The sequence below is a fragment of the Stenella coeruleoalba genome (assembly GCF_951394435.1).
Source record: "Stenella coeruleoalba genome assembly, chromosome: 8".
Taxonomy (NCBI): Eukaryota; Metazoa; Chordata; class Mammalia; order Artiodactyla; family Delphinidae; genus Stenella; species Stenella coeruleoalba.
Window position 1 is genome coordinate 9,884,954 of NC_137154.1, and position 27,209 is coordinate 9,912,162.

Below are 27,209 nucleotides of genomic sequence, written 5' to 3' on the forward strand. Positions count from 1 at the left end.
CTGGCCGGTCTCCTGTGAAGCCTGCATCCCAGGCTTTCCCGAGGCTGGGAGAGAACAGAGGAGGCCAGGGGGACCTCGGGCCAGTGGGAGGAGGAGAGACTGGCAGGGAGCTGGGCCTGTCCCAAGAGTGGCTCCGTTAGGTAGCTGGAAGCGGGGAGAACTCCCGGTCTTCCAGAACTGGGGCCTCAACCCCGGCATGGGAGAGCGGATGGCTCAGCGGTTACAGCCAGCCTTAGGGTTCGACAGGCAGGGAGACTGAGGCCCAGCACGTGGGCAGCAGGGTTTGATCTACCTTTCAGCAATCTCCAGCCAGAAGCCAGCACCCTGTCCTCCGCCCACTCCCCACGCCATCGCCATCCCAGCCCAGGCCGTGTCCCCGGCCCCCCCACCTCTTCCCTCCCCTTCCCCTCCCCCTCCCCTCCTCTCTCACCATCTTTCTCTCTCCCACCAGCTTCCCGGGTGCGAGGCTCCAGTCTGCCCGCCTGCGGCTCGCCTCCTTGCACGCGGCTTCTCCCGCCCTGGAGCGTGTGCGGGTGTGTGTGTGCGCGTGCGCCCGTGCGTGTGCCACCCGCCTCTCTTCCCCTCACAGGAGCCGACCCCGCCCGCCCCCGGCCCGCCCCACCCTCCCCCTCTGCCCGCCGCACAGGACTTGCAGTTCTTGTTTCTTCTTGTATCTCCCTGTTTTCTCCCCTCTCTCTCTGCCCCTCCAGTGATCTAGACAGAGACTTTTGGAATAACAATGAGAGCACAGTGCAGCAGAAATGGAGCTCCTACCCTCCCAAGGAGTTTATTCTAAACATTTCACCCTACGCCCCTTATGGCGACCCACGACTGTCCCTCAAGTGAGTGACTTTACCTGGTTTGATCATATGTACCGAGTATCCGAGTATCCGCGCACGCCCTCCTCCCCCCGTCCCCCCGGCCCCTCACTTCTCCTGCCCCCTCCCCACCCGCGCACCCCATGGGCAGGCTGACCATGGAGACGAGCAACCCCTCCTGACCCCCCGGCCTGCCTGCCCCTCCCCGTCCCCTCCCCCAGGGCTAGCCCCCAGCTGGTCCCCGCGGCCCCGGCCCCCTCTGTGCAGTCAGGATGGGGTTGCCCGTTTTTGGTCCCTCCCTCTCGGTGTGGCTGCTTCCTCCTCCCTGCTGTGTGCCGCTGCCCTGGCTGCTCTGGCGGTGGTCGGTGGTCGGTGGTCGTGGCGGTGGTGGCGGTGATGGTGGTGGTGCTGATGAACTCTGACTAACACGGCTTTCTCTCTCTCCCTGCCTTGGGGCCTCCTGGCCTGGACAGCCCGCTCTTCCTCCGTCGTTAACCCTTCGTTGTCCTGTGGGATAGACTTGGAGGTGGCTGTCCTCCCCCCACCCCCGCCGCCCCAGCCCCAGGCGGTGGGGAGGGGCCCCCCTCCACTGTCGTGGTGCGTTGTTCTCCGACCCCAGCCCGCCCGGTCCCCTCTCTCCTCTCTGCAGGCTCCGCTGGTGACCCATCTGCAGTGCTGATGTCTCTCTCTCTCTCTCTCTCTCTCCCTCTCTCTCTCTGTCGTCTCTTGTCCGTCTGTCTCTCTCCTCCTCCTCTCTCACTGTCTCTTTCTTCCTTTTATCTGTCGTTGTTTTTCCCCCTCTTACCACCCCATCCCCACCCCCACGTGTGGCCTGCCCTCTGTCCCCCCACCGCCACCCCCGGTGCCCCTCTGGACCGGCTGCCTCCTGGTGCCTCCAGTGGCACCCTCCTGGCTGGCGCCAAAGTGGCCGCCGCTGCGGGGCTGGCAGTGGAGCGGGGAGGCCGGCTGGGGGAGAAGCCGGCGCCGGTGCCGCCACCCGGAGAGGACGCCTTGAGAAGCGGCGGCGCTGCCCCCAGCGAGCCGGGCAGCAGCGGCAAGGCGGGGAGAGGCCGCTGGCGGACGGTGCAGAGCCACCTGGCCGCCGGGAAGCTCAACTTGTCCAAGTGAGTGATGGCCCCACGGCCGCCGGAGCCGTGAGCTCAGGCCTGCCCCCGCCAGTGTGGACAGCAGGACCCCTGGCATGCCCGCTGCTGCCCCCAGAGGTGCCGTCCTCGGCCCCTGGCTCATCCCATCCCTTCACGAGACCCCCATCATCCTTGCCATCGGGCACGACTAACTCAGCCATGCACTGTGCATCCCAGCCTCCGGCTGCTGCCCCATCCGTTTCTTTCTTTGCCGGTGACCAGCTCATTCCATTTTCTGCCCCCGGGGCAGCTTCATTTCAGTCCTTGGGTCATCCCATCCTCTTTGATTGGCCGCTCCATCTCGGCCTCCATGGGCATCAGGCTGCAGCTGTTAGCCATTGGACCATCCATCCCTGGGGAGCTGGCCCACTCTCAGCCTGTTTTCTGCCACTCATCTGCCACCGGGCTTTCCCTCTTGCAGCCAGCAGGTGGCTCTAGACCCGGGGTTAAGCCATTTCATTCTGACTCTCAGGCGACTCCATTGGCTTGTCCCAGTCTTGCTTGCACTGTGACACCATCCGTTCCACAGGCCAGCCCTGAGCAGCCGGGACGCCCCCACTGGCTCATCCTCATCTCGGCCATCCCCATCGGCTGTCCCAGTCTTGGTCAGTGCGCGGTCCCACTCTCAGCTGTTGGGATTGTGTGTTCTTGGAGGTTGGGTTGTCGAGCCCTAGCTAACTTCTCTTTTCTGACGAAGGTGGTCTGGACATCAGACAGAAGAGCTGTTTCCTTTTTAATAACTGTCTGAGCCGGCCAGTCAGTCCCTCCCTGGGAGCAGCAGACATAGGGCTAGCTCCTGTTCTCAGCAGACAGTATGTTCTCCCCTCCCACCATGGGGCAGCCTTATTCTCATCTTGGCTCTTAGAACCTTCCATTTCCCCATAGCTGAGCCTTCCGGGCTCTAAATCCTTTGAACTACGACCGTTCTCACCCATTGGGATATAGGTTCCATTTTCAGCTTTTAGAACTGCCTCGTTCCCAGCTAATGGAGCAGTCTCTCACTTAGAAGGCCAACAGCCCTGACCCCTTCTTAGCGGCTGGGCTGGTTCTCCTTAGAAAGCCTGTGGTTCCCGCCATTGGGACCACCGAGGGCCACCACGCTGAGACCCCATTTGCTCGTTGGCCTGAGGGAGCACGAGCGGATTTCTCCCCGACACTGAGCCTCCGGAGAACCCCAGAGGGAAGCCCCACACCCCCTCAGAGAGCCAGGCCCAGTGCCCCACCCACGCCAGGACACCCCCTCAGAGAGCCAGGCCCAGTGCCCCACCCACGCCAGGACACCCCCTCAGAGAGCCAGGCCCAGCGCCCCACCCACGCTAGGTTGCTTTGGCCACAGACTCCAGGCTGGTTGAGGCCTCTGAGCCATCCACTGGCTCCAGGCCTGGAGGAACCGATTTTACTTTCCCGTGACTGAGAGGTTGTAAGTTGGACTAATTTGGGCTGTGACAGAAAACCAAAATGAGGTCAAACACGGAGGAGGAGGCGGCTGCCCGGGTGCCGTCCACCCGCTTCCTCGGCCGGCCCCCCGGGAGCTGTGGGCCTCCCTGGCCAGCCAGGCCTGCACCTGCCTCTGGTGGTCGCCCTGATTCCAGGCCTGAGCCAGGCAAGGCTGCCGCTCCTTCCAAGACCCCAGCTAAAGCCCTGTTTTGCTTTTCTCTCTTTCTTCCTTCCTTCCTTCTTTCCTGCTTTTCTTTTCTTTCCTTCTTTCTTTCTTTCTTTCTTTCTTTCTTTCTTTCTTTTCTTTCTTTCTTTCCTTCTTTCTTTCTTTCTTTCTTTCTTTCTGTCTTTCTTTCTTTCTTTCTTTCTTTCTGTCTTTCTTTCTGTCTTTCTTTCTTTCTTTTTCTCTTTACTATTCTCTGACTTTCTCTCCCTCTTTTGCTCTCACTCTTCTTGTCTCTTTCTCTCTCTCAGCGCACAGGGGCAGCCTAACTGTTGTCCTTTTGATTCCCAGGATAGGCTCAGGGGGTGAGCCAGGCTGAGGTCTGGTTGCAGTGGTGAAAGTGGCTCCAAGGGCCCTGGGGCCTCCCTCGGGCAGCTCGGGGGTACCACGGCTACCCTGTGGCTCTAGACCAGGAGGTGGCAAGCTATCTCTATAAGAGGCCTGATAGGGAAGAGGCTTTGCGAGTCACATACCCTCTTTTATGACTACTCAACCCCAGCCTTGTAGCCCCAAAGCAGCCACAGACAGGATGTAAATTAATGACAATGGCTGTATTCCAGTAAAACTTTATTTACAAAAACAAGTGGTGGGCCAGATTTGGCCCACAGGCCATAGCTTGCCAACCCCTGCCCTAGACAACTGGAATGGAAGATGGAGGGAAGGAACAGAAGAAGTGGAGGTTGGGCCCTCTGAGGCTGTGGCCCTGCATGCGCTGAAATCTCTGGCCAGGAGACAAAGCAGACAGGTTGCCTGGGGAGGCCAGGAGTCTCTGACTCCTTCTGTCTCCACCTCCTAAGACATTTGCAGCTTCCACTGTCAAGGGAGCATGCTTCCCTGGGCCTGACCTCATTGGTCCCCATGGCAACTGCATGACGGAGGCAACTCAGGAATTTTTACCCCGTTTTACAGAAGAGGAAACTGAGAGGTGGACTCCCTTTTCCAAAGTCCCACGGTTAAGAAGCGGCAGAGATGGGCTTTGAACCCTGGGTCTCTCTGACCCCAGACCACCTCTGATGAGCCGTGTCCTGTCTCCTGTCTGTCCTTGCCCTGTTCCCAGAGTGTTTCAGAGATGCTGGTGGCCCATGAGGCAGGTACCATCTTACAGGTGCACAGAGGACAGGATAATTACCCTGTTCTTCGTCAGAACTGTGGTAAAGTGGCCAGCCAAGTGGTTTCCTGCGTCCCGTTCTCTGACTGGGCGTCATTCCCAAGATCCCGGGAATTGACCCTAAGCCTCAGATACAAGGAACCCCAGAAGGAGGGCAAAGATCTGCGCCAGAGCCTGAACCGGAGTCAGCGCCAGCCACAGGGCAGAGGTCCGGGAGCCCGAGGACGCGCCCCAGCGTCCGAGGACAAAGCACGAGAATCCCTGGCTTCCGCTGACTCACCACGCATTACTAGGCCAGCGCTGCGCTGGCCTGGATTTCCTCGCGTCTGCAAACGCCAGTAGTACTTAGAATGCAGAGGCAGACTTTCCCGGGGTCCCCCAGTGAGACGACGGGAGGGGGTGGCCCAGCTCCCTCCACCCCGTCCCAGGCCAACATGACAGGCAGCCACAGGGCCCTGGGACCTGCCTTCACCACGCAGCCTCTGCAGCTCCCGCGGCCCCACCCAGACCATCAGACAGGAAGTATCGGGCACTAGCTGAGCCAGGGCCAGGGCGGGGGGGCTGCTGGGCGGGGCCGGCCTGGGGGCCTCAGGGTGGGCGCGGGGCTCAGCGGCCGCCTGGCTGAGGGGGTGGCAGCGACGACGGCAGTGGCGACAACTCCGATGGAGGCCCGGCGAGGGCCGGCAGAGCGCGCCCCTTACTGGGGCCTCCTCGTCCTGGCCCTAGGCTTCTTTCTCCTCCACTGTGATCCCTTCACCTGCTTCTCCTTTCTCTCCTCTCCTCCACCCGCCCCAAGTTTCGAGGACTCCACCCTGTCCACGACCACTACCCTTGAGTCTATCCCCAGCTCCACGGGAGAGCCGAAATGCCAGCGACCCTGCACTCTGATGCGGCAGCAGAGCCTGCAGCAGCCGCTGAGCCAGCACCAGCGGGGCCGGCAGACCAGCCAGCCCACCACCAGCCAGAGCCTGGGCCAGCTGCAGGCCCACGCGGCCTCCGTGCCGGGCCCCAACTCTCGGGCCTACGGCCGGGGCCAGGCTCGGCAGGGCTCCTCGGCCGGCTCCAAGTACCGGCCTGCCGGCGGCCGCAGCCGCTCCAACCCAGGCAGCTGGGACCACGTGGTGGGGCAGATTCGAAACCGAGGCTTGGACATGAAATCCTTCCTGTAAGTCCCCCCCTTGAGTGGCCCGGCCCGCCCCCCTCCCCGACCCAGCCTCTTTCCTCCCTGTCTCCTTGGGAGTGGCTGGCCCAGAATGATCTTAGCCCTCCATCTACGAGGCAGGGGGCCCAGCAGACTCCGCTGCCCCCTCCCCAGCCTCCTGTGGCTTGCGGCTCGTGCCTAAAGCCCCCCGTGGAAGGACTCGTATCTGAGCCACCCCTCTGAGGACTCCAGCCCCGCTCGGTGCCCCCAGGGCTTGGAGAAGTTCCTCCCTGAAAGTCAGTGGAGACACTAGGGGATGTTGCTGGGGTCCCCGCATCTGTCTCTCCCCTTCCCAGCCAGTCCCAGGCTCTCCTGGCCTCCCTCCCCTCCCTGCTCTCCTGTGACCTCTCTCCTCCCCTCCCAAACCTGGCCTCCCTCACTCCATGGGTCAGGCCTCGCCTCCTCCCCTCCAGTTTCCTTCTGCCTGTAACCCAACTCTGCTCACCTTCCTGCTGCCACTTCCTCCCTCCCTCCCACTTCCCCTGTCCTCTGCCTCTCTGACCTTCTGTAGCCACCTGCCCTCCAGCTCTCTCCCTGGCTCCCGCCACGACCCATTCCCTGAGGACAAACCTCCGATGTTCCCCCGAAGCTTTAGAAAATGTTTCTGAATCAGAGCCCTCTTTCGCGCGTACAGGTCAGAGAAGTAACAAGACACCATCGGTGTCCGGCCTTAGCCGTTCCCCTCTGCTGTGTGTGTCCCCCCAGCCCCCCACCGTGTGCCCCCCTGGCCCCGCCCTCACTGGTAGAGCCCTGCCCGGGGTGCCCTCTCCCTCGTGTCCCTCTGAGCATCTATACTCACTCTCAGAGCCCAGGGCAGGCCTGGGCTTCAGTCCCTGACGTCACCTCCTTCCTCTGGCCTAACGTGACCTTCCTTCCAGGCTCTGGGGATTATTCTCATCACCCAGGTCTTTCCTGGGAGCACTTTTCATGGAGCAGGAGACCAGCGCACTAAGCCTGGGAGAGGAGAAAGGGAGGAGGAAGGGGAAGGCCAAGGTGAAGGCCCAGCTCATTGGCACGATGTGGGGATTCTGAAGGCGAACAAGTCCTCAGAGCATCCTGCCTCTCTGGCTGAGACCCCAGCCCGAAAGGGCGGTCGGGAGTGCTGCCCCTGGAAGGAGCACCCCCATGGAAGACACCCCACCACGCCAGCTTCCCATACCCATGCAAGTGGCCTGTGGCCCTGGCCAGGCAGGACACGCTGCCTGTGACGCTACTTGGCAAGACCGGGCGGCGCATCTGTTGGGGCTTCCCCCCACCCAAGGACCCTTGGGAATCCAGCTGGATGCCTGCGTGAGACAAGATGCCCAGCAGAGCCTCCTGGCCTCCAGGAGGCGGTGTGTCCTGGGACGGACGCCGTGGCACCAGTGGATTAGGAAAGTGGTGGGAATTGAACAGCGCCGAGAACCAGCCAGAAGCCGGCAGCCCTCTGCCCCTCCTGACCGCAGGCTGCTCTCTGCACAGCCACCCCCTGCCTTGCATTCTAGCGGCCATCACAGGGGGACACGGGCTACGCCTGGGCTCTGGGAAGAAAACCCGCGGCAGAAAGCCCCCAGGGTGCCCGCTCTTCCCCGCCTCTCTAGCTGGCGAAGATTTGATGAGCATCACTCAGCACCTTTGTCTGCGCTGCTTCTGCCCACTGCAGCTTTCGTGCCCCTCACCTGCCGGCCACCCCCAGAGCCCTCCTCATCCCCCCGCCTCTTCCACTTGTCGTCCCTCACAGCAGGGGTCAGCAGACTTTTTCTGTAAAGGACCAGATTATAAACCATTTAGGCTCTGAGGGACACGTGTGGTCTCGATCACATTTTTTTTTTAAACAATCCTTTAAAAATGTACAAACCATTCTTAGCCTGTGGGCTGTATAAAAACAGGCCACCAGCTGTAGTTTGCCGGCCCCCGACCCCTGCCTTACAGCTTCGCTGGCGTGCTTCTGACGCCCTTCTCTTGCCCCAAATGCTGGTGGCCCAGGTAGAGTCGGGGCGAGAAGGCTAACCGGGCGCCCCCGGGATCCCACCCCCCTTTGCAGGGAGAAGGCATTCCTCCTGCTTCGTGGATGTGGCGCCTCCCAACCCCACTAGCTTCTCCCCCAAATCTCCAACTCTCGCCCTTCATTCTCGCCCCTGCGCCCCGTGATGCCACGGAGAACGACAGATCGGGGACTTACGCAGAGGAGCCGTTTTGTCTTTAAGAAGAGCACAAGGAATATCCGGAAAATGAATTAACCAGGGGAAAACCTGCTGCTTCCGTCGGGTTTGCCTTCCCCCAGCACAACCAGCTCCCGAGGAGCCAGATGGAATTTTACCAAATCTGAAACAGTACCGGTGGGCAGGGAACAAAGAAAATGAGGATTCGTCCTGAGGGAAGGGGGGAGTTGTTTCCCGAAAGTTAGATGCGGCTGCAAGTGTCAGCCTGGAGCAACCGTGCCCAGGAGAAAGATGCAAAGACGGGGCAGCGTCCACCTAGCTTCGGCCCCTCCTCGGCCCCCACGGCCATCTCCCATTTTCCAAGACCCCCGGACCTCCGCCCCTCCCCTCGCTTGTCACTTCTCAAGGTAGAGTTCCCTTTTTGACAACTTCTCTGGAAAACAGCCGTAGCCAGCGGTTCCTCTCTGAACCTCGCCCTCTTGGATGGTGGTTGAAGTCGTAGACTTCCTAACCCAGGATCTCCCACCTTCCAGAACCTTCCATCAGGCTTACCATCTCTCCCTTGGCCCTTCCTGAGACATGCTTTCATGTCTGCCCCATCCAAGAATCCCCTCTCCCCTTGTTCAGATGAGAGCTCAACACTGGAGGAGCTCAGCAAAGCACCCAGAAAACACCCACCAACTCAGATGGTTTTGAGAGGCAGAGGGTCACTTTTCACCCCCGGAAAGTGCAGGCAGCCCTGCAGTTGCCCAGCGGTTCTCCGACAGAGCCTCACACTAGAGACGTCTCACCTTGACCTCCGGCCGCACACTGCTGCCCACATGGCGACTCCACGTCCACCTGGACTGAGCCTCCCTCAGAGCAGGATCCCTCCAGCCTCCTCCAGACTGTCCTCACCGCAGACACAGGCTACCTCGAGTCCTCCCGGGACGTCTCCAGACCTTGCCAGCCTTCTGCACTTTCTCTCTCTCCGCCTTTGCCTTTTTTTTTTTTTTTTGGCGGTACGCGGGCCTCTCACTGTTGCAGCCTCTCCCGTTGTGGAGCACAGGCTCCGGACGCGCAGGCTCAGCGGCCATGGCTCACGGGCCCAGCCGCTCCACGGCATGTGGGATCCTCCCGGACCGGGGCACGAACCCGTGTCCCCTGCATCGGCAGGCGGACTCTCAACCACTGCGCCACCAGGGAAGCCCCCACCTTTGCCTTTTGATGACTTCTCTAAGGAGAGGCCCCTGAACTGGCCCCAAAAGCCTCGGTGGTTACTCCCCGGATCTCCAGGAAGGGGGACGCAGGAGAAGACCCGCGACGGCCAGCACGCCATACGCCGGAAGAGACTCGCATTCTCCTCCAACGGGCCATGTGTCCAGGGACCTGGGGGAGGGAGCTCCTGAGACCCCCCTCCTGGCATCAAGCACACTGGCTGACCAAAGGACCCAGAGATGTCTTTATGAGGGGCTTAACTGGGTGCAGTGCCCATTGGATTTCCAAACCTTCTGAGAACCTCCCGCCTGGGAGCCCAAACCCACCCGCGCGGCCCCCAAGCAAGATGGCAGTGCAGCCCTCCCTCTTCTCCCAGCGGCCCAGATGGTCTGAGCGAGTAGCCCCTGGCCTTTGTTCAGCCAGAGGTGAACCAACCTTGGAAAGGGACCATGTCCCAGGGCCTGGGCCCCACTCCCCGCAGCCTTCCCCGTGTGTTTCCTGGGGACGTCCCGGTCGCGGGCCACCTCGCAGGCCTCTGCCCAGCCCCTTCCCCGCGGCTAGCTGGGTCTCAGGCCGTGGACACCTCCCCTCACCCCTGCTGCCTCCTGCTCTGCTCTACAACTGTTGACAGTGCTGAAGTTTGGTTTCTCTTCTGCAGGGCCAGTTTCTTACACTTGTTTCTTCTCTCTCTTTGTCTCTGTCTCTGTCTCTGTCTCTCTCTCCTTCCCCTCCCCGCCTCCGCCCCTGGGGCCTCCTCCTTTCACCCTGGCTGGTGGGCTGCCCACCCCTGGCAGGGAAGGCCGGATGGTGGTGCTATCCTTGGTCTTAGGGCTTTCGGAACAGGATGACTTTGCCAATATCCCTGACCTGCAAAACCCAGGAACCCAGCAGAACCAGAACGCTCAGGGGGACAAGAGGTACGAGCACAGGCGAGGGCCTGCGGCGGCGGCAGCAGAGAAGGAGGCGTGGAGAGGCCACCAGCCTCGACCGCCGGTTGCTGGACGAGGCGGCGGCGCCTTCAGCGGATGCTGGAGCAGGACAGCCCCCTCCCCAGCCGGTGCCCTCACACAGGCCACCCTGGTGGTGTCCCTCGGGTCTGAGGCCCGTGTGGCTGTCCTGGGGCCATTCTGGATCAAGCCTGCTCCCCGGGCATGCCTGCCCTCGCCCGGAGCAAGCCAGCCTTTCTGCCCCATCTTCCCGCTTGGCTCCCCTCTGCTGCACCCTCATCTTTCATTTCTGCCCCACCCCGACCCAGAAATCCCAGTTTCTCCGGTGGTTGGTGGGCGGCGGGGATGTTAGGGAAGGGGCGCCAGCCTGTTCTCCCTCATCCCCACCACCTCAACCTCCCTCTTGCCTGGAGGTCCCGCTGGGGTGATGGACACATGGACACACACACACACACACACACACACACACACACACACACACACCCCTGCAGAGATGTGATACGGCTGCTCTCGGCTGATGGAAGAGGAGCCCCTGGTGGGAAGGGTCTGGGGCCTGGGAGAGGCCTGGTGACCAGAAAGGCAGCCCCTGAGCCCAAGGTACCAGGAGGAGGAAATGGGATAGGGGGTGGGGGGGTGAGAGCAGCCGGCAGGTGCTGGTCAGGCCCTCTGTCACCGGGAACCCTGCTGCTGGCCCTCAGGGGTAGCCTGTGTGACCACAGCACAGGCTGAGCCGAGGCCTGGGCATCCAACCATCGTGGCCCCGGCCACCAGGAATGCAGGGAGGCATCTTCGGAGGCCCCCGTTAGAAGCGCTCTCACGGAGAAGGGGACGGGGAAAGATCAGAGGTCCCAGGGTTCAGGCAGCATCACTAAGGTGGGATGATCCTGCACCTGGTCTGGCCGCTTTCTCCCACCTGGCCTTGGGCTGGGCCAGCCACACACCTGTGATCGTGGGAGGAGGCCTCATCACCTTGGCCAGGTGTGCTTTTCATCAGAAAAGGCCCACAGGAGAGTGTGGCCTGGCAGCCAGGTTGCCTCCTCGTTGCTCTGCTACCAGAGCCTCGTTCTGCAACTTTGGGCAAGTCACAGCCCTTCTCTGGGCCTCTGTTTCCTCACCTGTCCAGTGAAGGATTGGACAGGGTGACCCCTTCGAGCTCGGACATGCTAAGCCTCTAATGAGGGAGCAGACCCCCGGACTGGGGCGCTTGTCAGAGCCTGTCAGCCAGGCGGAGACCCTGACGCCTGCTTATTAAGAGTCCTGAAGGTGCAGGAAGGGACTGTCCCGGGCTGCTGCCAGGGGCCTGTGTGTTAGGGGAGGACAGGCCAAGTTAGCTGACTTGCCTGTCCGTCTGGTGGCTTCTGGAAACCAACTCTCTTATTTTCTTCCCATCCCGAGTTCCCAGTTGCATGTCTATGGTGGACAAAGCCAGAAGTCCCCAGAGAGTGGGAGGGGAGAGTGGGACCAGCTCTTTCACTCGGTGGTACAGATGGTGTCACACCCTGAGCCCAAGTCCTGGGGTGCGGGAGGAACGGAGTCTGTCACCTCCAACCCCCTGGAGCCACCGGGGTCCTGGCTTCCTGAGCTCAGGGCTCAGAGCTGGGCTGCAGGCGGGCCAGAGGGCCAGGGGCCATGGGCCAGAGGCTGCAGGAGCAGGGCTGCAGCCCTCTGAAAACCTGCTAAGGACCCCCTTGTCGAGAAGGGTGTGAAGCGTGAGGGAGCAGATGCAGGCTGGAAACGAGATTTCATGTCACCCATGTGTTAACCCATGAACTGGCTCCATTTTCACCCACAGCCTGTTTTTACCTCCTCGCCACTTAGGTCTCACTCCATGTAGCACACTCACCCCTTCTGATCATTACATCAGTCGTCCCCTGCCTCCCTGGGAAAGGTGGGTGTGGAGCTGGAGGCCCTGGGCCCACGCCCCAACCCAGCCCGACTTTCCCAGTGGACACAGGCCATTCCCACCCGGTCACGCCCTCCCCATCCTGGAAGCTCATTTCTCGAGGCTCTTGGGGGGTTTCCCAGGTGATCGGCCACTGCAAGGGTGCTTCCTGCCCGGCACTCTCCCATCCCCAAGCTTGGCGTTAGCACCACCCACAAGGCGCTTTAGGGCTCCACCCCTCTGGGTTCCTGGCTGCATGACTCTTGGAATGGTGGGCCTGGGCCAGCTGTCCCTTCCTCCTCAGCTTCTGCCTCCAGACCCAGGGTCTGCCCTTCGGCCCCAGTGCCCCCTTCTCCACCCAGCTGACCCCTTGGCCGGATGTCACCGGGGTAACGGGTGGGTGGCCCTTGGCTGTTGTGTTGGGGAGGACATTCTGCCCCCGAGGTCTGTTAGCAGCAGGCTCCTGGGAGACAGGAGGGCCCTGGGAGGAGGAGTGGCCACTCCAGGTCCCAAGCAAGGTGGGGTGCATCTAGCAAGTCGCTGCCCCCCACTCCCAGGGTCCTTGGTGGCCCTGAAGCCCCGCATCCAGGATCCCCCAAGCCCCTGGGCCTCAGCGCCGGGGCCCCAATAACTTCGGAATGCTGCTGGGCCCAGGAGGGAGGGAAGGAGGCCAAGGCCGCCCCTGGCTCCCACGCCCTGCTGTGCCCGCTCCACCTCGCCCATGCTGTCCTGCACCCATGCGCACCTCATGCTCTCAGCCACCCGCTCACCCTTGCTCCTTGGGATCCGAATGGTTTCCCCCGTGGCCCCACCCCCACCGGAGTCGGGGGCGGGGCCGGGCGGGACCTGGCCACCCCCACGCTGCCCTCGCTCCGAAGCCACCATGTTTCTTCTGTCCCGGTGTGTGTCCCCCGCCTCCTCTCTGCCTCTACTCTCCTCCTTGTCCCCTCGTCGCCCCGCAGCCTCTTCACTCGCCTCCGACTAACCTTTCTCGGCCTCTCTCTCTCCCCCTCCCTCCCGGTCTCCTTCCTCCCATCTGCTCCTCGCAGGGATGTCCCTGGGCCAGTGACGGGCCCTCCGCCTCTCCCTCTGCCTCTGTGCTCCTGTCTCTCTGTCCCTTTCTGTCCTGTGACCTCCGATAGCTTCAGTGGCGCTGACCATCTCTTCCCAGGCTGCTTTGCAGCTGTGCTGACGCTGTGGTGTGGCCAAAATAACTCCGACTTTCTCATACCTTCAGCAGTCAATCTCGGCTCTCTCCTCCTCTCCCACTCTATTTTTAACCTGACTTTACCTCTCCAGCTATTTCAGTCTCCTCCTCCCCGTGCCTGTCTGTGTGAGCACGTGTCCGTGTGTGTATATGTGCGTGTGCTCTGCTCTGGCCGCACCTCTGGGAGGGCGCCCCGCGCCTCCCGGGTGGGGTGGGGCGTTTCCGTGTCGTCCGGGCAAGGCCAGGCCCTCACAGCAGGTGCGCCGTGCCTCTGATTCTCAGAGCATCTGTCCCCGAAACCGCTCCCTGCTTTTTTGTTTCAGCGTTTCCCAATTCACATGCGCACCTTGGCATGCCGGGGCCTGCCTGAATGTGTGTCCTCTAAGGATCTAAGTGTGCACATCGCTGTATGTCTGTCATCTTGCTGCTCTGGTTGACCTGCCTGGTTGCCCCTGCCATTCTCTCCGTGTTGCCCTGGGTGTCTGTCAGGCTTGTGTGCACTCGTGTGTGTGTGTGTGTGTGTGTGTGTGTGTGTGTGTGAGCGTGTGCACACCCTGCTGTTGGGTCCTGGTGTCTCTCCTCCAGGGCCTGGCATATCCTGTGCATGTCTGTCTGCCTGTCGTAGTCAACCGTGTGCTGGCGGCTGGTCCATTCCGAGGGCCACGGCTTGTGTCCAGCCTGTGTGTGTGTCTGAGTCTGTGGCTCTGGTACTCTCGAAGCTGTTCTATTGTAGCCCATCTCGAGCCCTGTGCTCCCATCACCCCGTCTTCCTCGCTGCCTGCCCCCATCTCTCCTCCTCATGGGGTGTTCCAGCCTGGTCCCTGGGCAGGCTTTTAATGCCCCCTTCCTGAACCCCAGCTAGACGGAGACTGGGCTCACCACCCAGCCTCTGGGCCAGAGAGCCCAGCTTGCCGGGGGCAGTGTGGAGCCGGGGTGCACACAAGGCCTGGAGTGGAGCCGTCAGATCTGGGGTTTTTCGGTGGGACCCTGTCTTTCTCTGACCCTGGGCGAGAGCCTTATCAAACATGTAGCCCTCGGAGTGGGAGAAGGGTCGGGTTTGGGCAAGGGGGTGTAGATTTGCCCTGTCCAATAGGTGACTATTTAAATCTAAATTAGTTTAAGTCAAACAACCGTGAAAATTCAGTTCTCAGTCATACTGGCCACATTTCAAATGCTCAATAACCATGGGTGGACATAGAAAGTTCTATTGGACAGAGCTGTACGGACAGTGGTCCTGAGCTTACCTGGTCAGTCTCGTGTCTAAAGGGCACCTGTGTTCCCGCTGAGCCTGAGCAAACAGGTGGGGCCTCCAGGAGACAGGTGCTCTGGGCGTGTTTGCCTAGGGTAATGACACGGAGAGAGGACACGCCGTCTTGGGAACCTCCCAGGCTGGGGCAAGCAGGGATGGATGGAGCCTCTGGGGAGGGAGGATGCTCAGAGACCACCATGCAAGCAGGGGCTGAAGGGTAGGGGATTTTCTGGGAAACAGCAGGAGTGGGAACACTGGCCGAAAAGGCACCTGCCGGGGAAGTCAAAGCCGGATCGCGCTGGGGCAGAGGCGAGGGGGACGGCCCTGCCCCCATGGACAAAAGCGTAGCTCCTGCTGGCCCGCAGGAGGTGGCAGCGACTTGGGTCTCAGGAGGCTCTGCTGCCACCCAGACCCGTGGCGCCCAGCCCAGCCCGCCTCTAGGTCCATGCTCATTCGGATTCCTCCCACCCCCAGGTTGCCTACCGGAGGGAAGGCAGTGAACACAGCCCCAGTGCCGGGCCAGACGCCCCACGATGAGTCTGACCGCCGGACCGAGCCTCACTCCTCCGTCTCGGATCTCGTCAACTCCCTCACCAGTGAGATGCTCATGGTGAGACGGGCAGGAGGCCCGGGGCCGGGGGAGGGGCAGGCGTGGAGATCGGTGACAGCGTGGGAGTCACGCAGGGGAACCAGCATGGTCATCTGTCATGAGAGACTAAGAATTCCCACCCTCCTCCAGTCTCTGGATTGAGCAGGGGCCCAAGAAACCTGCTATGTGATCCTAGAAGGAGAGGCTAGTGGAGCGAGGGCTTGGAGGCGGAAGGTGTCCCCTCTCTTGGGGTGGCATCCCACTGAGTAGCGGTCTCGGGTGGCGCTCCCCGTGGAGCGGGTCTCATATCCCCATCCCAGGGACCATCCCCAATCCCCATGGCTGGGGAGCCAGCTGAGGCCCAAAGAGAACAGGAGAGCAGAACCCCTCTGGTCCTAGTTCCTATGAGGGAACAGCTGTGCTGGGGTTCTCCTGTCCACACCCCAGCCTCCCGGGATCCCTGTCTTATGGATCTGGGGTGTTTTCACCACGGGAGAGGTTGTGGCTTCACATGGCGCCCCCTTGTGGCAGCAGTGAGTCACAGCCGTTTGCCTCATCTGTACTTTCCAAAGAGCTCCTGGAGGGACCAAGGCCCCAGGGCGATAGAGCACACTGTGATCTGGCAGCTGGAGATTTCAGGCGGGAGTCAGTCACAAGCTTGGCAGCCCAGAGTTTCCAGGAAGGCTGGGCGAGGACGTGAGGGTGGGAACCCGGTGCCTGCTAGGTTCCTACTGGGACTTGGGCCCCGCTTCCTCTTCCCCCTTCCCTCCTCCCTGTCTCCCCCATTCCTCCCAAAGAGGGAGGGAAGGGGGCTCGGTGGGCTCTCAGGCCCTCGCCAGACCTGACGTCATTCAGTTCAGAGGCCCGTTGCCCACTGCTCTGACACCGCAGCCCCCAGCCTCCCCGGGGCCCCCGGAGCCCCCAGGCCCCACCCTCCTGCCATTCAGGGCTCGGCCGGTTCTAACCATCCATCCACACTCTTCTTTTCTAGCCCAGCGCCTCTCAAATTGTGATAGGCACACGAATCACTGGGGGAGCTGTTAAAATGCAGATTCCCAGTCAGCAAGCCTGCTACGGGCCCCCAGATCTGCGTTTCTCTCGATGCAGATTAGAGCATCAGATTTTCCACGTTCCAGATCTGGTCTCCCTTGGGCCTCCCCACCTCTCCCCTCTCCCTGCCCCCTGGGCCCTGAGTGCCTGGTCCTGCACCGCCTCCTGTCTGTCTTCCCCCATCCATGTAGATCAGCCCAGCCACCCTCTCCTCTGGACGGGCCATCGCCACAGTCCATCCTGCCTCTCTGTGCAGCCTCTTAATTGGCTACAGCTTCCCGGTAGCCAGGTTCCCAGAAGGGACGGCCCTTTCCCAGCCAGCTTGCCTACCCCTTGCTGCCCCCGGTTGGGGGCGGGGGGGGGGGGGGGGGGGGGAGCCGCAGGCAGAAGGAGGAAGTGCAGGCCCCAGCGCCCTCTCACGTGCTCAGCACATGCTCAGAGGTGGGCAGGCAGGGTCTAATTGCCTAGCCCTAGGCCAAAGCCGGGTCACTGGCATTAATAGTGATGATGAAGATGAACAGGGCAGAAGTAAACCATCGGCTGAACTCCCTGCCCCAGGCGTGGAGAAACAGGAGTCGGGCACCCGCAGCCTTACAGACAAAGGGACCAAGGGGACAGGGTCAGAGAGGAGTCTGGGCCGCATCCCCATCTGAGTTACTCCTGCCCTGCTTACTTCTGCCAGAGCTGGGGCTCAGGCAGCACCTCCTCCAGCCCTTGGTGGGGGTGGCTAGCCTGGTTGCCATGGAAACAGATCGAGGCCCCGCCCCAGCTGGTTAATTAAGGCTCAGGGCTGTGGTTTGGGAAGGCTGGGGGTGGGCACAGAGCCACTGCCCACTTCTTGAGGTGAAGTCCACTGGCCCAGCTTGGGCCTCTCATCCAAGACTACCTTGTTTGGGAACCAAGATCCCACCTGGGCTCCAGTCACCAGGGTCTCCACCCCAACTTTAGAAGGAATGTGGAGGGGCAAGTGGTCGTGGCAGGGACTGCATGCCCAGGCTCTCAGTCCATGGCCAGCAGTGGCAGGCGCCAGGCCACAGAGCAGGACCACGAAAGTGATGTAAACCCCCCCTTAACCTTCCCTGGAACCCCGTAACATAGGTGTGTCTCATGGTCCCATTCTACAGATGCAAAAAGTGAGGTTAAAAGGGAGTGGGGCCGGTAGGAGGAGAAGGAAGGAGCGCCAGGGGAAAACTGGATCTGGGTCGGGAAGCCAGATTCTCAGCGGGCCTGGGTGGAGCTTGCAGGGCTGCCTGGATCCCGCCAAGGGGCAGGGCTTGAGGGACCCGCTTCCACTGTGAGAACAGCAAGGGAGGCAGCTCAGCCCCCCTTCCACCTCCAGGCAGGACCCGGGGTGTGGCTAGTGAAGCCTCAGATCTGAGTGTGAGAGTGAAGGCAGCTGGAAGGGCACTCGTGGTGGCTGGGTGCTGACTTGGGTTCGAACTCCGGGCTCATCTCTTAGTCACAGGCGACTTGAGGCAGTAATCTCTCTGTGCCCCCAACCAAGTTGGAGCATGGTAGTGCCTGCCTCATCAGGATGCTGTAGGGAGTAGAGGAGGGCAAAGCATACAGTACAAGGAGCAGGGTAGTTACTATCGTTAGTGTGATTTGCGTACTCCTCGCCTAGGGCAGTTGAGTCCTCACTGGCTTGCAGGAGGAAGTCTCAGAATGTCTTGGGATGTGGGCCTGTTTTGGTGGAAAGAGTGGACTTTCAAGTCAGAGAGAGTCCATACTGCTGTGCAATCTTGGACGTGTGACTTAACCTCTCTGAGCCAGTCTCCTCAGCTAGAGAGCTGTGATAGCTGCCTCTCCCGGCTGTTGTCAGGATTCAGTAAGAAGAGGTGATGTAAGAGTCTTCCGCAGCGGTTCGTGGGCACTATACGCATTCTTATCATCTGTATTAATTAGTATTTCAGAGCCTGGGGTCACCTCTCCAGGATGAAGGGGGAGGGCACAGAGAAGCCTCCTGCAGGGGAAGGAGAGAAAGCAAACCGGTACCAGCAGTTTTGTCATAAATATGGTACCCTGAGTCCTACCCTGGCTCTTACCCAATCACCTCAGGAGCGTTTTTTGTTTTTTTACTGGAGTATAGTTGAGTTACAGTGTTGTGTTAGTTTCAGGTGTACAGCAAAGTGAATCAGTTGTACGTATACATATCTCCACTCTTTTTTAGCTTCTTTTCCCATATAGGTCATTACAGAGTACTGAGTAGAGTTCCCTGTGCTATACGGTAGGTCCTTATTAGGTATCTATTAACCACCAGGTGGCTGGGGGATGGGCAAGATTCTAAAACCTAACCAGGTGTCCCCAACGAGCAACCACAACTGGAAACACTTGGCTGGGAGACCCTCCCCCCAATTACTTCCTAGTTTTTCAACATCCTCCTGGGAATGGGACACCATGCCACCCCCCACATGTCTGTCGGTTGCTGGGTCGGCTCCAGTGCCACCCCTGGGGGATGAGGGCTGAATGCAGGTGTGGCCTCCCTTCCAGTGGTCCTCAGCCTTGGTTTGCAGTACTGTCATCTGAGGCTCCTGTTACACAATTCTGCCGCCCAGGGCCACCCCAGCCCCATCAAATGAGGCTCCCCAGGGATGGGGCCTGGGAATCTGTACTTTTAGTGTCCCTGCCTTACACAAACAGACGTTGCTTCTGAAAACTCGCCTCTCTCATTTTGTAAATCACATCATCCTCAGAACCCCAGAGTCGCTTTCTAAAGAAATACCGTGGTAAACTCTTTCAAGATGAGAACAATCTCCCTCGTCTGTTTTGTAGCCCAGGTTTTTGTGTCGGTGTATTTCGCAGGGGACCCTGCAGGGCTGTTGGAAGAGTGGAAAGATGGAGGAGGGGGCTGGGTGGGGGGCGGGTCCCAGGGTGCACCAGGGGAGGCGAAGCAGACCCGGGGCTCTGAGAGGCTGGGAAGTGGGGTGCACGCTGCTCTGGGGTTCAGGGGCTGTCCCGGCTCTGCCCCTCCCTCCCTGTGTGACCCTGGTCAGGGCACCTGCCCTCCACCTCAGCATCCTCACCCAGATCTGAATGTGGGCTGTACCACCACCAGCCCCGCGTGGTGACCAGGGGGAGGAGGCGGCTGGACTGGCCTTGGGCACAGCGAGGCCTCCCAACCCTGCTGGGCTGCAGAGGGGGCTTCAGGGAAGCAGAATCCTCCCCAGCGCTGCCTGCCTCTCCCCCGCCCCCAGCTCTCCCCAGGCTCTGAGGAGGACGAGGTCCACGAGGGCTGCAGCCGAGAGAACCTGGGCCGGATCCAGTTCAGCGTCGGCTACAACTTCCAGGAGTCCACGCTCACCGTGAAGATCATGAAGGCCCAGGAGCTGCCGGCCAAGGACTTCAGCGGCACCAGCGACCCCTTCGTCAAGATCTACCTGCTGCCAGACAAGAAGCACAAGCTGGAGACCAAGGTGAAGCGGAAGAACCTGAATCCCCACTGGAACGAGACCTTCCTCTTTGAAGGTGAGGCTGCACTGCCCCTGCCCCCAGAGTCCCCCTCTTCCCCTCCTCCACCCCCCGCCCAACCCTCCCCCCTCCACGTGACCACATGCACAAACGCACACGTACCGGTGCGCGCACACGCGCGTCCCGACACACACGGGCGAGTAACTCGGCCCGGTTAACATGCTGCGTACCGTGTCCAGCTGGGATAAGGTTACAGGGCTGAGTGGAACCAGCATCACAGCCAGAGGCCGAGGAGGAAAGCTGGGCCCCTGCCTGGACACAGGACCCATCCTCAGGCGTGCAGGGAGGAAGGAAGGCAGCCGCAGGGTCCAGAGGTGGGGCACCTGCAGTGACCGTAGTGTAGTGGGTAAGAGCCCAGGCTCTTACCATGGCCCAGGCTGCCTGAGTTTGAATCTCAGCTCTGCCACTTACTAGCTGTGTGACCAGAGGCAAGTTCCTGAACCTCTCTGGGCCATGGTTTCCCCATCTGTAAAATAAAGATACTAGTGAGGGTTAAACAACTCAGTGCATTGTAAAAGCACTTACAACACCCAGAAAACACTTTATACCAGTTTGTTAAACACACTCCATCGGCTGCCCTTCTCTGACCCCTCCCCCTATTCGGGACAGGCCCCCCCAGATGCACAGGAACAAGAGCTCTGAGCCATGCCCCCGGGTCCTAGAGGCAAATATCCTTCCTCTCTCCTGCAGGCCCACCTTTATCTCTTGTCTCTGAGGAGTCAAGGTAACCAGGAAACTGGGTGCGTGATCAGGGAGTGATTTCTGTCCCAGGCCCTTTGGGTGCCTGGACCCCACTTAGAGAAACCATTACCCTTTCTTGACAGCTGTGTTCAACCAGTGAGAATAAATCCCTACAACACCAACTGCCGACTGCCTGGTGCCCTGGCTCTTCAGAACCTACAGTGTGTGCCCCAGGGAATCAGGAATCTTCCCCATCTGGTGTACCAGCCACTTGATATCTCACCCCTTCAGCTGGCACAGTGACAGCCAGCTCACCCACTAAATAAATCATTGAGGGTGAGCTAGTGAGTGCTTGCTCGTTTCTTCCCTCCTCAGTTCTGCATGGGAACAGGTTTAGAGAAGGCACAACCAGTGAGAGGCTTGGCTGTCTGTCTGCAGGTGTATGTAGCCAGCTGGTGGGGTGAAATTTATGGGCAGAGCCCCAATCCACTGATCCCTTCTGCAGACATTTACCCAGCATCTAGTATGGGCTGGGCACTGTCCTGGGTACTTGGGGTACAGAAAAGAATGAGGCACCATTGTGACCCTCAAGGCATTCCTTGGAGGACACAGATGTGTAGATAATTAAGCCATACATTGTGTGACAGATGCTGCGAGAACCCAATGTAAACTCCCCTTGGTGGCGCTGAAAACCATTTCCCAGAAGAGAGGCCATTCATGATGGGTTCTGATGGATGAATAGGAGTTTGCCAGATAGGAGACTGCCTCCTCTGGTGTTGAAGAGAGCTGACTCAGGCGCAGGGACCTCTTGAAGCCTTCAACCTTTCCAGAACACTTGTCCTCATGCATTTTACCTGAATGGATGCCAACGGTCACCTGGGGAATTCCCTGGCAGTCCAGTGGTTACGACTCCGTGCTTTTACTGCCAAGGACCCGGGTTCAATCCCTGGTCAGGGAACTAAGATCCCACAAGCCATGCAGCGTGGCAAAAAAAAAGAGAAAAAAGTCACCTGGACAGGTCCCTGGGGTACTCCAAGGTGAGCAAGACACGGCCCATAGCCCCCCTCAATATAAGGAAGAGGCCCTGAAGGAATTCAGAGTCTGGGGGCTGAAGGAACATAGGATTTCCTCTTCCAGTGCACCTGCCCTGGTGAGAGGTAACTCTGTGCTTCTAGCGTCTTTGGCAAAAGGTGCGAGAATCCTCCAGAACCCTTCCTCCCCCTTCATCTTCTCCACCAGTTGAGCTAAGGTAGTAAGTATCCTCTCTTCTTCCTGCGCACACCCTGGTTCAGGATCTCAGCACCTCAGGCCTCCAGGCTGGCCTGCACCCACTGCCCCCCCCCAGGCCGGCCCCTCCTCTGACTAAGCCTCCCAAGGCTGTGACTCCAGCTTCAGACTTGCCCTGGCTCCCTTGTACCTACCATCCCATCCAAGCTCCTTCCCCTGGCTCTCCGCTCTGGCCTCATCTCCTGCTCCAGCCCAGCACACTCCATGCCCTTTCGTGGGCATTTATTCATTTGCTCAATTATTGATTCACTTAACAAATATTTAATCGAGTGCCTACTGTGTGCCAGAAACAGTGTTAGATGCTGGGATCCGGTGGCTGAGGACAGAGATGCCTTCCTGGAAATGCTGGCCCAGTGGGAGAGTCAGACTCATGGAGACATAAACCTCTAGTACAGCCTGAGATAAGTGCTGCGAAAGGAAAGCGCTAGTGTATAAAACAGGGGATCTGACCCCATCTGGCACGTCAGGAAAGAAAGCTGAGACCTGATGGAAGAGGATAGGCCAGGACGGGGCACGGTGGGGCTGGGGCAGGAAAAGCCAGGGTGGCTGGAGCTCCGTCATTGAGTGAAGAGCGGTCACAAGATGAGCAAGGAGAGGACAGTGGGCCAAGTTGTGGAAGGACCTGAAGGCAAGGCAAGGCGCACGGCTTTTATTCTAAGTGCACTGGGAGCCTCTGAAAGGCTTTCGGCAGGAGAGCATCATAATGTGATTTCTATTTTTAAAAGATCACTCTGGCTGCCGTGTTGCAAAGGGGCTGTAAGAGAAAGTACACAAGCGGGGAGGGCTGTTTGGAAACTCTTGCAACTATCTAGGCAAGAGGTGCCGGCGGCTTGGATGGGGAGGTAGCCGTGGAGACGGGGGCGGCTGCCGGTCTGATGAGGAAGGACAGGAGGACTGGCTGGTGCATCGGCAGGAGGAGGAAGGGGAAGCGCAGAGTCCTAGGACAGGCGTCTACTGCTTTTTCTTTGCCTTTGCCATTTCCCTCTGCCCTGAGTCCTCCTGGGGCTCGCTTTCTGCCAGCTGTGGCCATCTCAGGCAGGGCCACTTGCCTAGGCTTGTCTCAGGATGATTGGCAGTGGCAGGGCTACCCAGAGAGCAAGGTGGCCACTGCCCAGTCGCCGAGATGGACCCGTGATGAACCAGTGAATGAATTGTCCCAGTCTGCTCTTGATTAGCTGTGGGACTTTGGGCAGGTAAGTTAAGCCATCGGAGCCTCAGTCTCCTCCTCCGTAAAATGGACAAGATACCGTCCACCTCACAGAACTGTCAAGGGAGACAGATGAGACCACGACAGTCCTTGCTAACATTTCAGGAGGGTCTGAACGTGGGTGTTGCTGGCTGCACCCAGGTGGGGTGGCAGCAGGAAGACACAGGGCCAGCCCTCCCCTTCCTCCTGGGGCCTTCCTGCCCAGGAGCGTTGCCCTGCCCCGGCCCCGTGTGGCCACTCTGTCCTGCTCTTCCCCTGTGCTGTCTGTCTCCCAGGTTTCCCCTACGAGAAGGTGGTGCAGAGGATCCTCTACCTCCAGGTCCTGGACTACGACCGCTTCAGCCGCAATGACCCCATCGGGGAGGTGTCCATCCCCCTCAACAAGGTGGACCTGACCCAGATGCAGACCTTCTGGAAGGATCTGAAGCCATGCAGCGATGGGAGTGTAAGGCCCCACCTGCGGGTCCTGGCTGGGAGGCTGGCAGATCCTGGCCTGGTCCTAGTCCCCTCACAAGCTCAGGGAATTGGGAAGGTTATGGGTGGGGCAGGGCAGGTGGGCGGGCCTGACAGAGCAGTTCCCACCCACAATCTCAGGGGAGGCTGGGCTGTGATAAAGAACCTGGGGAGCAGGGCCCAGACCTGCCAGATGAGGGGAGACCAGGTGTGCATCCGTGACAGACAGAGGGGGCGGGTAAGCACCCAGGTCCAAGTGGAGGGGTCCTGGGGCGGGGAGGGGGGCGGGGGGGCGGGCTCCCCTTGTCCCCACAGCCCTCTTGTTCTCCCTCCCAGGGGAGCTGAGAGGAGTGGCCCAGCCTCACCCCTCCACTTGTCCCTCCCAGGGGAGCCGAGGGGAGCTGCTCCTGTCTCTCTGCTACAACCCCTCTGCCAACTCCATCATCGTGAACATCATCAAAGCCCGGAACCTCAAAGCCATGGACATCGGGGGCACGTCAGGTGCTGGCGGTTCTCGCAGCAGAGGGCAGACGGGCCGGGGAGCTTCTGGCGCACGGGAGTCTCACTGCATGTGGACATCAGGGTCCTGGCTGTGGCCCTCACCCTTGTCCCCCGTGCCCCACCTCCAGTCCCAGCTCCGTTGCCCTAGAGCCCTGGCGCTGTCTCCGGAGCACCCTCAGGGTCAGCGCCATCTTGGATACTGTCCTTCCCAGAATCAGGAGGAAAGCGAACATGACGGTGGGGAGGCCTGGGTTCTAGTCCCAGCTCCGACACCACTTGTCCGTGACCTCGGGTGAGACCTGGCCTCTCAGTCTTCTCCTTCGCGTTCACGGAAGGGCGCTAGGTGATGGCCGAGGCCCCTTGCGGCCCCTCCATCTGCTGACCCCCCCGATCCCCCCTCCTCCTTCCTTAGGGCGTTCCTCACCCTCTGGGGAAATCACGCAGCCCCAGCTTCCCCCCGCTGCTCCTCTGACCCTTCCCCCACCTGTCCCCCAGACCCTTACGTGAAGGTGTGGCTGATGTACAAGGACAAGCGGGTGGAGAAGAAGAAGACGGTGACGATGAAGAGGAACCTGAACCCCATCTTCAACGAGTCCTTTGCCTTCGACATCCCTACGGAGAAGCTGAGGGAGACAACCATCGTCATCACCGTCATGGACAAGGACAAGCTCAGCCGCAACGACGTCATCGGCAAGGTAGGGGGGCCCCCAGCAAGGGTCTGTTCTCCAGAGAAGCAGCCGGGGTAGTGGACGAGCACAGGGCTGGACAGCAGGAGAGAGAGCGTCAGTCCCTGCCCCTGTCAGGGCCTCCGTTTCATCTCAAAATGAGAGGATTGGACGAGATGCTCCCTAAGTGTCCTACTGTGGGTCCACCGCTTCAGGACAGACCGCTGGAAGAGCAGGGAAAGAAGGAGGTGGTAGGAAAAAGTGCCCTGGATCCCCAGAAGAGGGTTTTCTGGACAGGACCCTCTGACAGGGTAAGGACATCGGAGCAACGTCACCCAGCGTCCCGTCTGTAGAGGGTGAGCTATGTGAGGCAAGTATTGAGAGCTGTAGTCAGGCTCCAAAGACCTGGCTTTGGTTCCCACCTCATCTTGGTTCCCCAAGGTCAGTTGCCCAAGCGACCTTGGGCCAGTCACTTGCCTCTGTGGGCTCCAGCGTTCTCATTTGTAAATGGAGCTGCTAATACCAACCCTACAGCACCTCACAGGGTGGCGTAAGAATTGCCTGAGATACGTGGACATTCTCCTTGTGGAAAGTGACCTCTCCTCCTATTTTAACCCCAAATCCATGCCTGGCCTTGAGTTTCTGCGGGATGCGATTCTGTGACATGAACGCATGCATGTCTGTTCCTGTGTCTGTTTATGGCTTAGTGTGGAGAGTACGCTCCTGATAGTCATCCTACCTGGATCCAGGTGCCAGGTCCACCTCTTAACAGCCATAACCTTTATGAGTCTCATTTCCTCCTCTTGAAATGAGAGCAAGACGATCCTAACCTCACAGTGTGCTGGGAGGATTAGATAACACAGGCGAGAGGCTTAGCACAGAACTTGGGATGTATATGTTAGCTACTATCATAATGCAAGTTGTTTTTGAAGAGTTCTTAGTAAGGGCATGTGTGTCCATTTAGGCTTGGAAGTTTGACCAGGAGCAGTGCAGGAAGCCAGTGATCAGGGCAGGAGGAGGGGAGGGGTAGATGCCAGGAGCAAGTGAGGGGAGACCGTGGATCACCCAGGGCACAGCCCTGTACGAGGGAAGTGGGAAGGGGTGACCTGGGCGCCCACAGGGAAGGGGGCCGAGGTGGAGACACCTCTCAGACAGATAGGAATGGAGAACCTAGCTGCTGGGGGTGGAAGAGAAGCAGCTGGCCCCGAAGAGGAGAGCTGGCCCTGCCTGCCATCTAGCAAGGCCCAGGGAGTATGACTTGCCGACCTGTGGTCACAAGTGGGACAGGACTCCAGGACAGCATCACCTCCACCCCAGCGGGACTATGTGTTCTTAGCAGGACCCGCTGAGCCCTTCCTTGACGAGCTCAGGCCAAGTAACCATCCTATTTCTAAGCTCTTCTGAAGCTTAGCCTTTTGGAGTTGGGTATTCTCTGGACACCACTTATAGCTCCCTTTGAAACAGTGCTACCTTCTGTTGTCTGAACCAAGGTGGAGGTGGGTTTGTTCTCACTTTGGTCTGGGTGGCTTAGAGAGCCCTATGCTGTTAGCTAATCGTCAGTCACAAGGCTGGTGTCAGCCCGGGGATCACGCACACAGCCCTCCGAGGCTGTGAGGCCCCTAACACAGAGGCAGGTGGGCTTGGGCCGATAGGATAGAGCCCAAAAGACCTAGATTCAAATCCCTCTGCACCACTCATAAATCCTGTGACTATGGGTCAGTCTCTCTGTACCTTAGTTTCTCCATCTGTAAAATGGGGATAATAACATACCTGCCTCACAGGTAAGGATTTGATGATCTATGTATATAAAGTCCCTAGCTCAGTGTCTGGTGTGTAGTAAGTGCCCAGGAGGTGGGAGTGATTGTCAGTAAGGAGAGATAGGCCGTGCCCAACAGGTGGGGGAGGGAAGGATGTGGGAGAGAACTGCCTCCATCCCCATCAATCCCAAACCACAGAAGAGTCTGGGAGTCCAATTCGGAAGGGCCAGGCATGCCCAGGCTCCCGAGGGGAGGCACAACAAGGAAAAGAGGGGGGCCTCTGTGGGGTAGGTTGTCACTGCAGGCAGAAGCCCCTTGGTCCCCATGATCACAGGCCATTGTGGAAACGGAGTGTCACCACCATTGACACTCCGTTTCCACAATGACACAGGGGTGACGCCCCAGAGAGTGCCACTAATGTCGTCCTCTTCCCTTTCTCCCCAGATCTACCTGTCCTGGAAGAGTGGGCCCGGGGAGGTGAAACACTGGAAGGACATGATTGCGCGTCCCCGGCAGCCTGTGGCTCAGTGGCACCAGCTGAAGGCCTGAATGGGGCCACGGGAGGCCCAGGGGGCCAAGGGCCTGGGTCCCCATCATGCCCTCACCACTTTATGCACAATGCCTGGCCTGGCCCCCCTGCCATGGGTGAGGGAAGGATCCTGAGGGCTGGGCCAGGGAGGGGTCCCAGGAATCCAGCCCCATTTCTCGGGAGAACCAGCCCCATTCCCCACCGGTCCAGCTCTGGTGGAGGGGCTCTGGGGGCCATTTTCCTGCTTTGCCCCTTTCCTTCCTGACTTGCTGATACTAAAGAAGTGGGGGGCGGAGCACGAGAGCCAGACGGGCAGACGAGCAGATCCCTCCAGAGGCCCGCCAGGTGGGCACGGTCCCCCGTTTTCTTTAAGGCAGTGCCTGGAGTGGAGAAAGGCCACCCCCTCCCCAGGCCGCAACGTGGGCCCAGGAGAGGGGAGGTCGAGGCGTTTGGCCCCGGCCCGACCA

The 27,209-nt window shown here is 59.9% G+C and overlaps 1 protein-coding gene across 2 annotated transcripts; it reads left to right on the forward strand.

Annotated features, from left to right (window-relative positions):
• The first annotated feature begins 350 nt into the window (after nt 1-350).
• Nucleotides 351-27,209, forward strand: SYT7 (synaptotagmin 7). 2 transcript variants are annotated; one of them, XM_079930211.1, is made up of 10 exons: nt 351-533; nt 711-842; nt 5,579-5,896; nt 10,065-10,187; nt 15,030-15,165; nt 19,389-19,659; nt 23,113-23,282; nt 23,677-23,791; nt 24,287-24,486; nt 26,658-27,209. In XM_079930211.1, exons 3-10 carry the CDS (start codon nt 5,619-5,621, stop codon nt 26,760-26,762), a joined length of 1,398 nt encoding a protein of 465 aa, XP_079786337.1. In that variant the 5' UTR covers nt 351-533; nt 711-842; nt 5,579-5,618; the 3' UTR covers nt 26,763-27,209. The 2 variants fall into 2 exon arrangements, with proteins under 2 accessions (XP_079786337.1, XP_079786336.1); XM_079930210.1 differs by lacking the exons at nt 351-533; nt 711-842 and having other exon boundaries at nt 5,214-5,896.